We start from the raw sequence: 15,493 nt of genomic DNA, 5'->3' as shown, positions 1-15,493 counted from the left end.
ATCGGGATTAAGACCATCTCCAGAAGCGTCCTCCAAACGACACTATCGAGTGTTTAGGGACGCGTTTTCTTCGTGACGCGTTTGAGATATCGCTTCTCAGCTGCTTCCCTCAAACGCGGTACCCAAACAGTACTGGAAACGCGATCATATTATAGACCGAAGGTGTAATCTAAACATAAATTAGAAGAAAGGATTTGGCGAGGCTGACGACGCATCCCGAGTCGATGTAGGCACGTCGATCACGACGACCTCGTCGTGCTTTGTCCGGTGTGCCTGCTCCGTCGCAGACGTCGATGCCGATGCCGATGTCGATGCCGCTGACGCAGGTGTACTAGAAGACGCTGTCGCAGATGCACCTGCTTGTGCCGACTCTTGCTCCGGGGGTGGGGTTGCTGCCGCTGCCTCGGCCGCCGCTATTTTGGCTTCGATGTCGTCGAGGATCATGCCTTTGTAGAAGTTGTGCGTCGCCCGCGTACGGGGAGACATTATAGTTGTCGATGCGATCAGCAGGGACATGTCCTCCTTGCGTTTCTTGAGCTCCATGTTCTACTCTTGCCTCTTCAGCAGCGCCACCCATCTTTCATCGGCCTTTTGTTGCGGGAGAGCAGGAGACCTCGGCGAGGCACCATGTGATCAACGCCTGCATCTTCACGGTCGCCGCTGCGTCGGCCAAGGTGGCCTTGGCAGCCTTGTTGCCGATAGGGCACCCTGCCGATGTTGCGAGCGGCGCATCCAGATCAATGACATCTTTGCCCTTTGACAACGAAAGACGCGTCAACCGCCATTTCTCGTTCGTTTTGAGCTTACTACAGCAATGCATCAGTGCGAAAGACTTAAAACCTTATGAGTTCTTCCGATACATCGCATGGCGCGGTCGAACTAATCAAAGAAAGCGCAATCAGATCGTGATTAAAACCTTTCGTAGAAAGAGGCGTACCACATCGCTGACGTTCGTGCCGTTGTCGCCTCTGGTGTCGACCTCGTTATGGTACACATGGAACATGTTTACCGATGCCTGGATGATGGTCCAACACGTCGACATTGCCTTTTTGGCTCCTCTTCATTGTCATCGAGTGGTAATCCTTGTTGACTAGCTTGCTCTCATCGAACTCCGCATTGATCCTCACCCAATACTTCATGTACTTTTGGTTGGCGCCGATGATGGAGGCATGGCTCACTATCGATCACGACTCGTAGAGACTAGAGACACTCATCCTCTAGACCCGTCCACTTGGGGCCTCGTGTGCCCGAGGCCTTCTTCTTCTTCCTCTTCTTCCTCACGCCGTCCGCGTCAACCTCCACGAGATCCTCTGCATCCTCTGCGGCATCGCGGCATCGTCATCCTCTTTGTTGCCGCCCTCTTCGTCATCGTTGTCGTCGTCCTCCACCCCCTCCTCATCATCCTCCTCCTCACCACCAGCGCCCTCGGATTCGAGCGGACCCCTGCGGCCAGTGAACGGGGCGTCGTCCGCACCAGGCCTGGCTGGCGCTGGGGCGCTTGGTCGTACGCCGGGGAGTAGAACACGGTGTTGGGGTTGAAGCCGCCATGCGGAAGCGCATCCTCATACTGCAGCGGCAAGTTTGGTGTCACGCACCCGAGAGTGGCATAAGGGACCTCGTTGAAGAAGCCGGATGTCGACGAGGACACCACTCTCGGAATGTACGTTGGCCCCGATGTACTCCATGGGCTCGCGTTGGTAGCCGTGATACACGCGGCCAGCGGCTTCTGGTGCACACGCGCTGCCACCGACTTCTTCTCCAGCTGCACCGCCCACCGTCCCCTCCGCTCCGCCGTCGAAAGCTTGCACCGCAGGCAGTCTTGGTCCCACCTTTCGTTGGTTCAGCCTTCTGGCTTCTTCTTCGCAGTCGGCGCCTTCCACGGCTTTGCAAATGGCGCCTTCAGCCCTTTCGTCTCATTGCCCGATGGCTTGGTGGCCGCTTTCTTGGCCATTTTTTTGGGGGCCTATCAGCGGCGCCATGGATGGGAACGATAGCGGCGACGGGAGGAAGAGAGTAGCGCCGGCGGGAGGGAGAAATGAATCAGCGGGATAGGCGGTGAAATTTGTTGGAAGGGCAGAAATGCGTGGCGGGAGAGGCGCGATGTGGTGGGAGAGGGGGTCGGATTTTTATGTGTCGCTGACGTGTCAGGCCCGCGTCTCCTCGCCTCCCTTCTCGTTGTGTCCGGCGCGCCCGTCCCCTGTGGAGCGGGGACGGGTTCGGGACGCCGGACACCGTATTGGGCCGCGCCGGACGGAAGGAGGCTTTGGAGACGCGCAACTAGGAACGAAATTTTGTCCGACGTGCCCCAAATACCTTTGGGGGACGCTGCTGGAGATGCTTTAAATCCTCCGATCACCCAGGTCGGCAGTAGTAGGATGACATAATCACAACCGTACATAGAGTTAAAGGTTCCTCCATGGAAACAAAAATAAAAAAGGAAAGAGAAAAGCATACGCACGAAACGGAGAGTTCTAACTTCTGATAGCTTCATCTTCCCGGGAACCCGTCGCCTGCACTTGCGGCACCGCCGCGCCATGGGTAAAAAAAAAAGGTGGTGCCAGGCGTATGTGTCACACGCTGCGATGTATGTGATTGATCTGCCGTTCATATCGGGGTGAGCGGTGATCGAATCGATTGACTTCGAATAATTCCATTTGAGGTTTTGCCAAATTGTGCGATCCGCACATACACGATCATTGCCACGCCGTGTGGTGGGGTGTGCCCTCGTGACGTCCTGGCGTCCTTAGCACGTCTCATACTCTGCCCGGCACTAATTTAAGCTGGGACAGACGTTCCAAGTTTCTCGATGTGGGACTAAAGGTTAGAGACCCTCCACAAAAATTAGCACCGTTTCAAGGTTCCACCGCGTCGTTGTGCGTGGGCTTTTTCCCTCCGTGCGACAGGGGTTTACCCTCTCTTACGAAGCTAGAGGCCCACTGCACGATCATGGGCTAGAAAGGCAGGCCGAAGTATATTGCGTACGTGAATCAAAGGCTTGTTCACGTATTACTAGGATGCCCAAAAAAACGTATTACTAGGGCAGCGCATCCATCTCGTTTCAAAAGAAACTCTCGTGAAAGTATAAAAAAGTTGGCATCTCCGGATGTGATGTTTTGGCTCATAGGCACATATGAATCTATTATAAAAAAATGCAAGAATGTACAAAGAACCAAAATAAAATTTTGCTTGTACATCCGAACATTTTTATGTTCGTATTCAAGTTTTCGTGGAAAAGAACATTTTTTGTCGCCCGTATAAAAAAGATAAAAAAAATTCCAATGTTGGATCAAAAAATTGTCTTTTTGCACGGGAGACAATTTCTTTTTCTTTTTCTCAAAAATTTGTGTACGTACAAAAAATGTCTAGATAGACTAGCATAATTTTATTTCAGAACATTTTAACATTTTGAAATGTGTTTTCACATAATTGGTCCATATGAACCCGTGAACCAAATTGGATTTCTCCACGTCTCTTAGTAGCCTGTGTGATGGCGAAAAAAGCGTTCCCCCGGTTCCTGCCTCCCGACACGATAATGTCCGCCATCGCGTCCATCAGCTACAGGATAGGTATAGTCACTTGCACTACATTTTTTTGCAGAGAGTATAAACCATACTCTTTATTTATATCTGATTTTGATAATCACATACTCCCTCCGTTCTAAAATACTCTACATTATAGGTCTAGAATTTGTTCTGAATTACTCTCAATTCTAGCTTTGTAATCAAGTACTACCTCCATCCCAAAGCTTAAGGCAATTTTTTGGAAAGTCGAATCATATAAAGTTTGATTAAACTTTTAGAAGAATTATCAACAAATATGATATTTTTGCATACCGTGTGAAATATATTTCATTATCTATCTAATGATATTGATCTTGTATTTTGCATGTTAATGATTTTTGTAAAAACTTAGTTAAACTTAACATAGTTTGAATTCCTAAAAATAATATAGATGGTACTAAACAAAAACAACAACATAGAAAACGAAGCAATTCCGTTTTTTTATTGGATTTCACTACTTTCAATGTAGCTTGGATTGGTTGAATTAGTAGTAATAGTTTAATTTGTCTCATTTTTTCTAGAATGTGGACTAAATTAAAACGGATGGAGTATCTGAACAACCAGATATGAATCACTAAAAAAGAAGAAGTAGAAACATTGGCTACGACTTTATGTCCGCACTTAGATTCAAAAGGATCAATAGTACATATGGCAAGGTTCAAGTGTCTTCCCTGGAGGATAATATGGCCAATTGTTGGATTATATGGAACGAGATATCCACCTTTCAGGTGGTGCGAGTGTGATTCTTTGGGATAAAAAAATTTATTGGACAAAATACAATGTGGATATCGACAATGTTTGACATTGGCATCGCTAGTAATGAGAATATATCGAACGAACTATTACGATCAAAATGATAGCCATGTCTATATTCCAAGTAGTAACCAGGTGCATGCATTCGTTAGAAAATCTGAGTTATTAGCAAGATGGAAAAACAAGAATAGGCAGATACCAACACTATATTTATTGATGATTAAGGAAGTATATGGTTATCAGTTATGTTTTTGATTTTTCTTCTTCTAAATTTTAAATCCTAACCGAGTAGTAATCGCTTAACCCCTTTAATGCAAAAAGGGGCTGGTGGTTGGGCTCTTCGTCCCTCATTGTTTCACTCAAAAAACAAATATGTACGACTAAATAGAATTTTAAACCAATATTCATCTTTCAATATATCATTTAATTTACAAATATTCGTTTGATTCCTTAACTTAACTGATTTTAGAAAACATCAAATCTAGCGAAATAAATTGAAGAGCACAAGGAAAAGCGTGAGTCCTTCTATGGACATTTTTTTCTTTAATTTATGAGCACAATAAGTACTGATAAATTAAATGTAATACAGCAAATCCAAGAAACTTGGCACAAACAATATTTGTATGAAAGGGACCATTGTTTAAAAAATGCTATGACATCACCCCCGTAAACTTGTTGCCTTAGATTAAAAAAATGTGCTGGTGTCCGGGCTCTTCGTCCCTTGTTTCACTCAAAATGAAATATGTACGACTAAATAGAATCTTTTAAACCAATATTCATCTTTCGATAGATAATTTTTATTTACAAATATTTGTTCGAGTCCTTAACTGATTTTAGAGAGAAAAAACAAATCTAGCAAAATAAATTAAAGAGCAAGGAAAAGGGTGAGTCCATCGATGGACATTTGGTCTTTGATTTATGAGCACAATAGGTACTGATAAAGTAAATGCAATACAACAAATCCAAGGAACTTGGCACAAACGATATTTGTATGAAAGCGAAAGGGACCATTAGTAAAAAAGAAAAAGCTTTGACACCGCCCCCCTTAAACTTGTCGCCTTAGGTTCAGCCTTTTACATTCTATTTTTTTATATGCTTCGCTAAACCCAAAAGCTAAATAGCCTCAAATATTTGAAAAGCAATGTGACCAACCACCACAAGAAGCTGGAGATGCTGGTTGATTAGCATCTTTCAAGTATCATGTGTGAATTCTCGTGTGATTGCCTAAAGAAGAAAAGAAAAAACATATCACAGATTAATGTTCCGCCGTTTACATTATTTTTTTATATGCTTCGCTAAACCCAAAAGCTAAATAGCCTCAAATATTTGAAAAGCCATGTGACCAACCACCGTTGATTAGCATCTTTCAAGTATTATGTGTGAATTTCTCGTGTGATTGCCTAAAGAAGAAGAAGAGAAAAAAACGTATCACAGATCTATGCTGTTGTGATTAATCGTTGTGGGTACCAAAAAAGTATAGCTGTGCCAGGCGTACATTTCATACGCTGCAATGAGATCTACCGATCCATGGACCGGGCGGACCAGCTTAATTTGTGAATTTCAACGGAGTTGCTACGTTGTGCGAACCGCACATGCATGACCAAAGCCATGTGTTGATATGTGCCTTCTTTTTAGCACGTTAACTATCCAGTCCGTCTCTAATTTAAGCTGGAATACACGTCCTAGACTCCTCGATGTGGGACTAAAAGTTCGAGACGCTCCAGAGAAATAAGCACAGTTTCCAGCTCGTCGTTGTGTGTGGGCTTTTCCCTCGCTTACGAATCGGTGCGACAGGCCCGCTGTGCGATCATGGGCTACAAAAGGCAGGCCAAATTTCTCCATTAAGGCACCGTCGACGTGGTCCGTCATCCTTGGCCTACATGGCTCTGCTTTGCGATTACTGCTGCTGGAGGAGGCGGATAGGATTAGTACATGAGAACGGCTGTGCTGCATTCGAGTTTTGACCACCACCTTTTGTTTGCAATCTAGCTCCACTTGTACGGGAGTACTACTTTTACAGAATATAAGCCAGACACTTCTTTTATGCTTGATCTTGAATCACATATCTGAACTACTTATCTGACTGCCTGCCAAAGAAGCAGAAGACTGCTCCTTTATGAATTATGACACTGCCAGAGGATTCAGTAAAAACATGCAGCTAAAAGATGAGTCTTTCGTCAGTTAGAAGCAAGAAAGGACGAGTCATTAGCAGGATAGAAATACAAGAGCATACAGAAAATCAGAAACCCACATTTTGTATTTAATGATGATTACAGAAGTAAAGGAATTTCAAATTGTGCTTCTGATTTTTCTTCTTCTAAAATTTCTAAATCCTAATTGAAGTACCTGGTGCTTTTGCTTATGCTAACAGGCAAACCCTAACGGGGCAGCTAAAATTTCCTTTTTCTAAGGAAGACTTCCAGGAAGAGAGAGGAACTGCACATACATTCCGCTGCTGCCATGCTGGCAAGAGAAAGGAGCCTCTCTTGCGTCGCCATGCACAAGAACAAAGGAACCTCTTTTGCTTCACTATACACTCAGAGACAGGATCATACATCAGGAACAATGCATCTAAACCAGCTTTACCATTAATTTCCACTTCCAACATAACCACGACAACTTTAAAACCTCCATCCCTATCCTGTCTCATGTAACACTTAGTTTCCTCATGCCGCTGTATACATGTAAGAATAATAATAATGTACAAATAACACAGCCACTAAAAACACAAAAACGTTAAAAGGAAAAAACACGAACAAAAACCTATGCAACTTTCAGTTCCCTCTCTATCTCTCCAGCAAGCAATCGCCTATGTCACACGCCTCAATGTATGTATTCACAGGTCACGCATCTCTTGCACGCGCGGATGGAGAAGGAAGCGAGCTTCGGCTGAGCACTATCAGCACCCTGGCAGCGACTGGCCCGACGACGCCATGGCGGACAGGCTCGCGTCTGAATCACCGCAGTGCCTCAGGTAGGACTGCCGCAAGGACTGGCCCGACGACGCGCCCGCCAGGTGGTTCAGCTGGGACTGAGGTGACTGAGGGGCCATGGTGGACAGGCTAGGCCCCGACTCACCGCAGCGCCGTAGGTATGACGACTGGTGCTGACTGGATGAACCCAGGTAGTGCTGGCTGGACGAACCCAGGTGGTGCTGGCTGGACGAACCCAGGTGGTGCTGGCTGGACGAACCCAGGTAGTGCTGGCTGGACGAACCCAGGTAGTGCTGGCTGGATGAACCCAAGTAGTGCTGGCCTGAAGACCCATACCCGGAATTGGAGATGTAGGACGAGCCGAGATGAGGGCTGGGCGATCCGTAGCCAGAATGGTACGCATACGGTGGCACGTAGCCTATGTTGACCGGTGGAGACAGATTGTTGCCAGCTACGGAGTGGTGGCTGGAAGATCTGTATCCGGAATTGGAAATGTAGGATGAGCTGAGATGCCGGCTGCGCGATCCATAGCCGGAATCGTAGCTTATGTTGACCGGTGGAGACAGGTGGTTGCCAACCAGGGAGTGTGTGGAGCTGAGGTGCAGAGGGCGGAGGAGGGGAGAAGACATGTTTGAGAGGTCTGCGCCGCTTCTGCTTGTACTCATGGCAGATGCGTTTCTGTAAGGCCTTTGGGTGTTGTTGGGGGAGTGTGGGGTGCCGGAAACGGAGTAGACACGAGATACGGATTGCGATGAAGGACGTCGGCTTATTGGCCTGGGAGGGGATGCTCCGACACTTGAACGGAATGAGGATGTCGGGGACGGTAAGTGAACTGCAGAAGAAAACAGTGGGGTAGTCTCTGACGCAGGAGGGGCTGATATTCCAGCACCTGCATCTCGCTTGCATACAGGGCAGAATGATCTCCAAGATGTGAGCCACATGTCCACACAAGCTGCATGGAACTCTGCAAGGTAATTCAAACAAAATATCAGAATACTGCCTTACAAAAACAAACTAGTCAGATAGCTGGTTGGTTGCATAAAAGGGACACAGTAGTCCAATTGGTGTATTTCAAACTTTCCTTTTCACGATAATAATTGACTGACAAATCTACAATTATATTGCTTAATGATTTTGATAAAGATGAACTGATAGATGTGATGTTAACAGAGAAATTCAGATGCAAATGTGGTGTTTTCAAGTGGCAATACCGATATTCTATATTCATATGTTCTCAAAGAACTTCAAGCACCTACTACATGATAATAAATGCAGCGAGTAGTAGTTCAGTAAATTTGTTCCATACCGCAGAGCCATTGCGCTAACAGATTCAAAGCCTAGCACGGATATTATTTGTACTTCTGAATTTGAAGATTGAAGCGTAAAGTATAGCATATAGAGGCGAGTAGTTTTTGTACTTCTTTATAAAACACTTATGGTGTTACAGAGTTGGCAAGACATACTGTGACGGCAAGGCAGCACTCTTAGGTTTTCTCCGACACTGTAATCTTCCAAGCAAATGGCACACATTGACGACGTACAATTGTCCTCTTGCACCTTTGTGAAAATAAGGCTTGGCATTGCCTTTACTAGTTGGCTGCTCATTCCATGGAATTCTCGGGTTTCTTGATTTCTAGGCCGGTCCCGCCTTATTCGATGTCTTCTCACAAAGAAACAAGTAGCCAAAACAGCAGACATGGCAAGGAGTGATATAAACGAAATTGCCAAGATCGACCAGGCAGAGTTCTCAAATGTGGGTATTATCCACACCTCTACGTCAGTAGAGCCTGAAAATTTCTTCAGAACCTCCCCTGAGACCTTCGAGATGAACACGGCGTATATCTGAATACCACTTGAGCTTCCAGCCACTGTTACAGTTCTTAGTTAGATAGTGCAAAAATAATATGCTATGAAGAATGTTAAACATGAACTAGTAAAATTATAATCACTGATATGATTTCATATCAGGTTCCGTTCAACAGTAACTTCTATATTTCATTTATCTGGGGATCATCTCTGGAAGCATTTGTGCTTAATGCAACAGGTGCCAAACAAAAGGAAAAATATCCATCTATTTGTGTTGGCCATACGTTGATACCATGAGAAAGGAGTATGATGCAGCCAGCTGTGCAAGTAATATCAAGAAACATAGAAAACCAAGTACGAGTGAGAGTGAAAAGGTACATTACTTGAAACCAAAACCCCACTATTTTCATTGTCATATACAATTGCAGCTTTGAATCCAGCATCCTGTGCATTCTTCACTTTCTCATCAAATGTGCAACCACCCCTAATAATCAATGCAAATGGAGAAGGCGGACCCTTGACTGCTTTGTTTGTTAAAGCACCGCAGGCATTCAAAGGTTCAGCAGTATAAACTATGCCATTAACACCTGAACCTTTCACTCCGGGAGCTGCAAATCAATTGAAATTGCATGGTGAGTCCTTGAGATAAAACAATGTACGCAAATGCAGCACAACACAAACATATGTGCATGTCCAGAACTCAATAGAAATCAATAGTGCAACTAATCGGTATGAAACCAAGTATTAGCACATAAGTCGGGTACTCCCTCCGTTCCATAATTCTTGTCCTGATTTGGATGTATCTAGACACATTTTATGCATAGATACGTCTGAATCCGTGACAAGAATTATAGAACGGAGGGACTAATAAGTAACAGTTGGAGAAGACATCAAGGCATGCAAACAGATGTGGTGACATCTAAATATTAGAAGTTGCTACTCTACTCTGTCAGAGCTAGATGATGCTAAGATATCCAGAACTTACCAAAATTTGCCTCAACATCGTCGAATGAAAAAGTAAGGTTATTCCCCATTAGAACTACATTTGCAGTCCCTATCTGAGCCATGAGGCAAACCACTGCACAGAGGCAGAGAAGAAATGGGGCTGCTCCTCGTGTAATCTTCATCTTAACGATCTCCGCGACTATTAAAGAAAACCCAGCTTATTTTCACAGGTTACAGCTACGGAAAAGAAGCAATGGAAAATCCTCTTGACACTTTTAAGACTTCAGGCCCATGTCGCTGCGAGCAGTCAATGAGCAAAACGTGCTCTGGGTGGGCAGCTCCAAAGCACCTTTAACAACTAAGATTTCTGCAACACAACACTGAGATTCATTCAGAATTTTATACCTTACATTGTGCCAAAAGGAGCAGAAATTTAGCACGGAATATGGAGGAATAAAGGCTAAACATTCCAATAAAAAAGTACATAATTTAATAGGAACTTCGTCGCGTGTACAACAACGAAAACAGAGCCTTTTAATCTCAACTAAATACCATATAAAAGCAGCAAATTTATTCTATTCCAACCTTCTCACGACACGAAAAATTTACTTCTATTAAGGAAACAACATAGTCACTTCAAGGTTTTTCTTTTTTCGAAAGCACGGCTAAAATGCCAAGTCAGGCAAATAAATTTCCAAAACTAGGACCTTCCCAGGCGATCTAAGCAAACAAGTTAAGGATAGGTATCTTGAACAATCTCCTAGACTCTTTTCTTGCAGGTAAAATAGGAACTTTATTAGACAGGTGGGGTAATACAACGATCAAGTACCAGCATCTGAAGAACATCTTCAGTTCCAGAGCCTAACCAAGTTTCAGATCGGTGTTCTACCCTGGCAAGATTATTAGGTAGCGAGCAAGAACCCGTGTCACACAATCACCATTTTCATCTGTATGGGTGAGATACATCGCTCCGTTTGGTTCATTCCAACAGCAACAAGCATAAGCAAAACGGGATGGATAGGATTCTAACAGTACGATGCCGGCATATCCCGTGGGCGGCCGAGGATAGTCAGGCAAATCAAGGAGCCACATCACTGAAAGACGAGACCCGTGAAAGATGGGTGCTTTCAAGTCGGCATCTGAATAAAAGCCTAGGAAAGATGGGATAATCCGGCTAAAAGGGCAGCAACCAAGCTCAGCACCACTGGAAACCTAAGACGAGAGAGAGGAACAGGATCCGGGAGTCTCTCTGACCCAGTCGAGCAGCAATCGTGGCGGCGACTAGAGCGCGCACGGCCTGGCTAAAAGGAGCACGGAATTGACGAGGCAAGGCCGAATCGTTGACGGGGCTTGGACCAGAAAGGGAAAAAAAGGAGACGGTGGGGATGAAAGGGGGAATCGGATACCTGAGGGTGGGGGTGGCAATGGGCACGTCGGCTTCCATATAGCGGGGAGAGTGGTGGAGGCGGGCCGGACCGGAGCGGGAGGCGGAGGCGGCGGCCGGAGAGGAGAGGAGAGTTGGTGGTAGGTGCTCGCGGGATCGAGTCTGAGTCCCGGCCGGGGTGGAGCCTATCCTTCCTTCCTAGCCTAGCTGCCTCGAAAATGACAATCTTTTTTTTTTTTGTTCTTCTTCTGTGAAAAAAATGATTATTTTTGTTTGTTTGTCATGAAGGCATGAAGAACAGCGCAGCACAGCGAGGAGTAGATGCAGGGGATGGTCCGAATTGGTAGAGGATGGTCCGAATGGATATGCTCCTCGAGGAAACATCTATCTATATCGGTTGGTGATTTTGACGTTCTAAAATTAGCCAAAAGCTATCGACCGTCCAGCAGAATTGTGTCAGTGAGTCTAGTTTATTTATTCGTCCTGGAGAAATGAAAAGGACAATTAAGAAAAAAGATAGTAGTACAAGCTCTTACTAGTTGAGCTGTCGGAGCAGATCGATCTCAGGTGTCTTCAGAGCTTGGTGCAGTGATACTGACCTTGACCGAAAACCACAGCTTAGCATCTAGGGAAAAGTGTGGGTTAAACCAGATCAGTCATATCTGAGTTCATTTCTCTTGTGTCCATATACTCGGTGCTTTTATCAGGTTGATTCATGGAGGGGGGGAGATAATCAATCATGTCAATTGAGTAAACTCCACTTAAGATATACCAGTGACTTTACCAATTTCAATCATTAAGGGGAAGATCAATCAATCATGTCAGCAGAGTAAACTCCAGTTCAGATATCAGCCAGAAGAAACAAAACACCTTCGGAATAAAAGAATGGTACCTACCATGGCGTGCATGTGAAATTGCTCTATCATTGCATCTTATTTTATCTTGGATTGCAATTTATAGAAGATTTTTTTTTTATCTTCTTCATTGGCTGCTTAATGTCTCCGCAACATCATAACCTTCTAGCTTCCCTTTACAAATTGTTGCTCCCTTCGATCAATAATACACGTCTAGACTTTAGTTTAAATTTAGCCAAATTTTAAGTAAATTCGTGATACTTATTATGGATCGGAGGGAGTAACTAGTATAACAACCCGAGAACAAGTGTGAGAGTACGTACTAGTGTATTTTTATCCATTCATTTTTTTCTACTACTAATCAAAGCATATCAAACCTAGATCTACTTTAAAGCCTTCATCAAAATAAAGACAATGATGGATGCAAATTTAGATGTGAACTTTTTGTGAGAAATCAATTTTGAAATAACTGACATCATATATTTCAAAATTCAGTTCAGCCAACAAACTAATGCACGAATGCCAATGCACGAAAACCCCATAAAAAAAGTTCGCAGATATGCAAAATAAAAACGTATTGAGAATTTAAGACTTACTCCAAATCTTTGAAAAGGTGTTCACATAAGATCCAATACATTAACAAACATATCCTAGATCACTTATAGTTGAAATGATATGGGTACAAAGACTTTGTGTTGTACATCCGGATCAATGTTTTTAAGATCGTGGAGCTAAAACAAATTGATGCTCCTCTCTAGACAACCCAAAAATAAATTGAGTTTAACTCGATGGCTCAACAAAGCTAACGGTTATATTTTTCAAATAATTAGCTATAATTTTCTATTACACTTAATAAAATTTACCACTTTGATATTGTACCTACATATTTAAGGTGCAATATTACTTATTATAAGAATTTAGTGTTTGCCATTTGGAATGTACTTCAAATAATTTAATGTTATTTTTCAACAAAAGTTGCATTCGCCTTTTCTAACTTTTGGTGCATTGTTTCTTAGGGAACATTTCACTCACTAAATTATCTCAAGATCCAAGAAGCAGAAAAAGCACCAAATTGCGCATGTCAATGGATTAATTTGTGGCAATAAAATCAGTCATAGTGTATATGCATGCACTGAGGTCCACTTTTGGTATCTTTGAATAACTTGGGACAGAGTTTAAAGCATATTTTGTAACAAATATCTCAATAGAGGTTTACAGTGCTTATGTCTGCCTGTCTAGATGTAACGGTAATAGAGAATTCTAGAGTATTATACTCCTTGTCTATCTTAGTTCAAGGAGAAATAAAAAGTTTTAGTCTATGAGACCCATGCAATGATTTGTTCTTCTATCTTTAGTGTTGCTTTTTGTTGGATCTTTCTTATTCAAATGTGTAGTTTCTGGTTTTATATACTTGGAGATCAACTAGAAGCATATGATTGTTCCATACTTGGTATTAAACTAGCATAATTTGTAATATCCACATTTAAAATGGAAACTTTAGCAAAAGTGAATATTCTTAATATATGTCTCAGGGCTTTGGTGGTGCTTCCTTTTTCTTTGTATCCCACGACTTTGGTCGCGTTTCATATTTTGTGTGTGTCTATCCCTCCTCTTCAATCCACGGGTACCACAATGGCACATTCTCTTCCTCGCCATGATACAAACATCGTGATTCAACCTTCACTATTTGAGAAAGTTACACGTTATAACTCAAAAGTTGTAATAGGCGCAGTGTACACCAACTTGTGTTTGTTTAAGTACCAGATGTTCTATTAAATAATAGAGGGCACCTAAAGTATAAGCAACATGTAACAAATACGAGGTTTCCGGTCACAACTGTGCTCTGGAAGACACGGATATGATGGAGGAGTGCTTGTAGTCATACCATGCGGATGGCTTCATGAGTAAACCACTTTTTTTAAAAAAAATGCTTTTCTTGCGGTCACCTCTCCAACTTTTCAATATGATGTATGTGATCTTTTCCATGGCACATCATGATATATTCGTTAGCCACCAGTTGATTTCTGCCTTCGATCTTCCATGATAATGATATGGAGGAGTATGAGGTGTAGGATTTTTGTATTCCATGACTCTATCAAGCCAAAAGTGTAGCCTTTGTCTGGTGTTGGCATGAATTATCAAGAACAAAGAAGTGTCGGGACTGGGATGTTTTTTGCAATGATGGTAGAGAAAACTCACCTTTTGTTCTTTTACTAGGGTAAGTATACCTCATAATCCCTATTCTAGGAATAACATAGCTAGGAATTATGATAATAATTTGTAAGAAGGTCTAGATTTTAAACTCAAACTTGGCAAAATGACTCTTTCAAAGTTTGTTGGCATGGACACCATTATATTGAATCATGGTTATAAGCTTGTCAGAGTATCCCAGTACGCGAGGGCAGATTTTTAGTTATCATGAAATTATGACTTTAATTGGCATTTTCATTGCAACTGGTAGTGTCAAATATTTTTAGACGCAAACATACGTGCACATACACCACCACCATCATAAGCACATGCTATCCCAATGCATGTTGAAGACCAGGTTCACGGGGTTTCAAGATTGACAAAATCATCAAAAAGGGGAATATTGTCTCCCACTAAAATAATAATCCACCTAAATGGGACAAATTGATCTAAAAACACGCTGTTTAGCCCAACCATCCTACTAACGATCCAATCATATGTTGGTCCTTGGTAGTGTGAATACTAAGCTAACCAAAAAAGAGGTGCTCAAATTGTTTTGTTTAGCTTGTGTTTGTTCCTACTCATTACAATGGTAGTGTTAACATGAAGCTAATCATTTGGGGAAAATCGGGAAATGAAATACAATGATCTACGTGCTTGTTGAGTGATATACAATTGTTTGTTGCTGCACATATTTACTTCAACATGTGCTTGTTGAGTGATATACAATGATCTGTGTGCCTTAGTGCATAATGTATTCATGCTTTAGTGACAATGGAATGGTTTTATGATGTATGATCTTACATAGTTTGGTACTACAAGCTAGCATATGGAGATGGGCAGGGAGGCATGAGCAGACAGGGTGTAAAGAGTTAGCGTTGGCTAAAATCGGACCCAACTTACTAAGAGGTGTCAATCGATCAAATACTTTTTTGTAGAATTATTTTGTTTAGTGTTCCACAAATAAAGTTTGGTTTTATTTATTTCAAAGATGGTTGGGTTCAGTGCAACATGTTGTGAATTTCATTAGACAAAAGTAACTCCGGTGAGTATTTCTTTCATGAATTT

The 15,493-nt window shown here is 42.9% G+C and overlaps 1 protein-coding gene across 1 annotated transcript; it reads right to left on the bottom strand.

Annotated features, from left to right (window-relative positions):
- Positions 1–6,865: 6,865 nt before the first annotated feature.
- Positions 6,866–11,560, bottom strand: LOC124691759 (receptor homology region, transmembrane domain- and RING domain-containing protein 1-like). The gene is made up of 5 exons (XM_047225031.1): positions 11,404–11,560; positions 10,038–10,364; positions 9,436–9,660; positions 8,710–9,114; positions 6,866–8,210 (listed from the first exon to the last, which is right to left on the bottom strand). The coding sequence occupies exons 2-5, from the start codon at positions 10,177–10,179 to the stop codon at positions 7,213–7,215; spliced, it is 1,770 nt and encodes a 589-aa protein (XP_047080987.1). The 5' UTR covers positions 10,180–10,364; positions 11,404–11,560; the 3' UTR covers positions 6,866–7,212.
- Positions 11,561–15,493: the final 3,933 nt, after the last annotated feature.

Source organism: Lolium rigidum, chromosome 2 (genome assembly GCF_022539505.1).
Source record: "Lolium rigidum isolate FL_2022 chromosome 2, APGP_CSIRO_Lrig_0.1, whole genome shotgun sequence".
NCBI lineage: Eukaryota > Viridiplantae > Streptophyta > Magnoliopsida > Poales > Poaceae > Lolium > Lolium rigidum.
Note: the sequence above shows the minus strand (reverse complement) of the source record. Positions and strands in the feature narration are given on the sequence as shown.

Excerpts from the sequence above, each read along its gene's own strand:
- LOC124691759 (XM_047225031.1), bottom strand. The coding sequence starts at position 10,179 with ATGAAGATTACACGAGGAGCAGCCCCATTTCTTCTCTGCCTCTGTGCA. Across the intron at positions 9,661-10,037 it reads CGATGTTGAGGCAAATTTTG|CTCCCGGAGTGAAAGGTTCA; the intron begins GTAAGTTCTGGA and ends ATTGATTTGCAG. Across the intron at positions 8,211-8,709 it reads AGTGCTGCCTTGCCGTCACA|AGTTCCATGCAGCTTGTGTG; the intron begins GTATGTCTTGCC and ends ATTACCTTGCAG.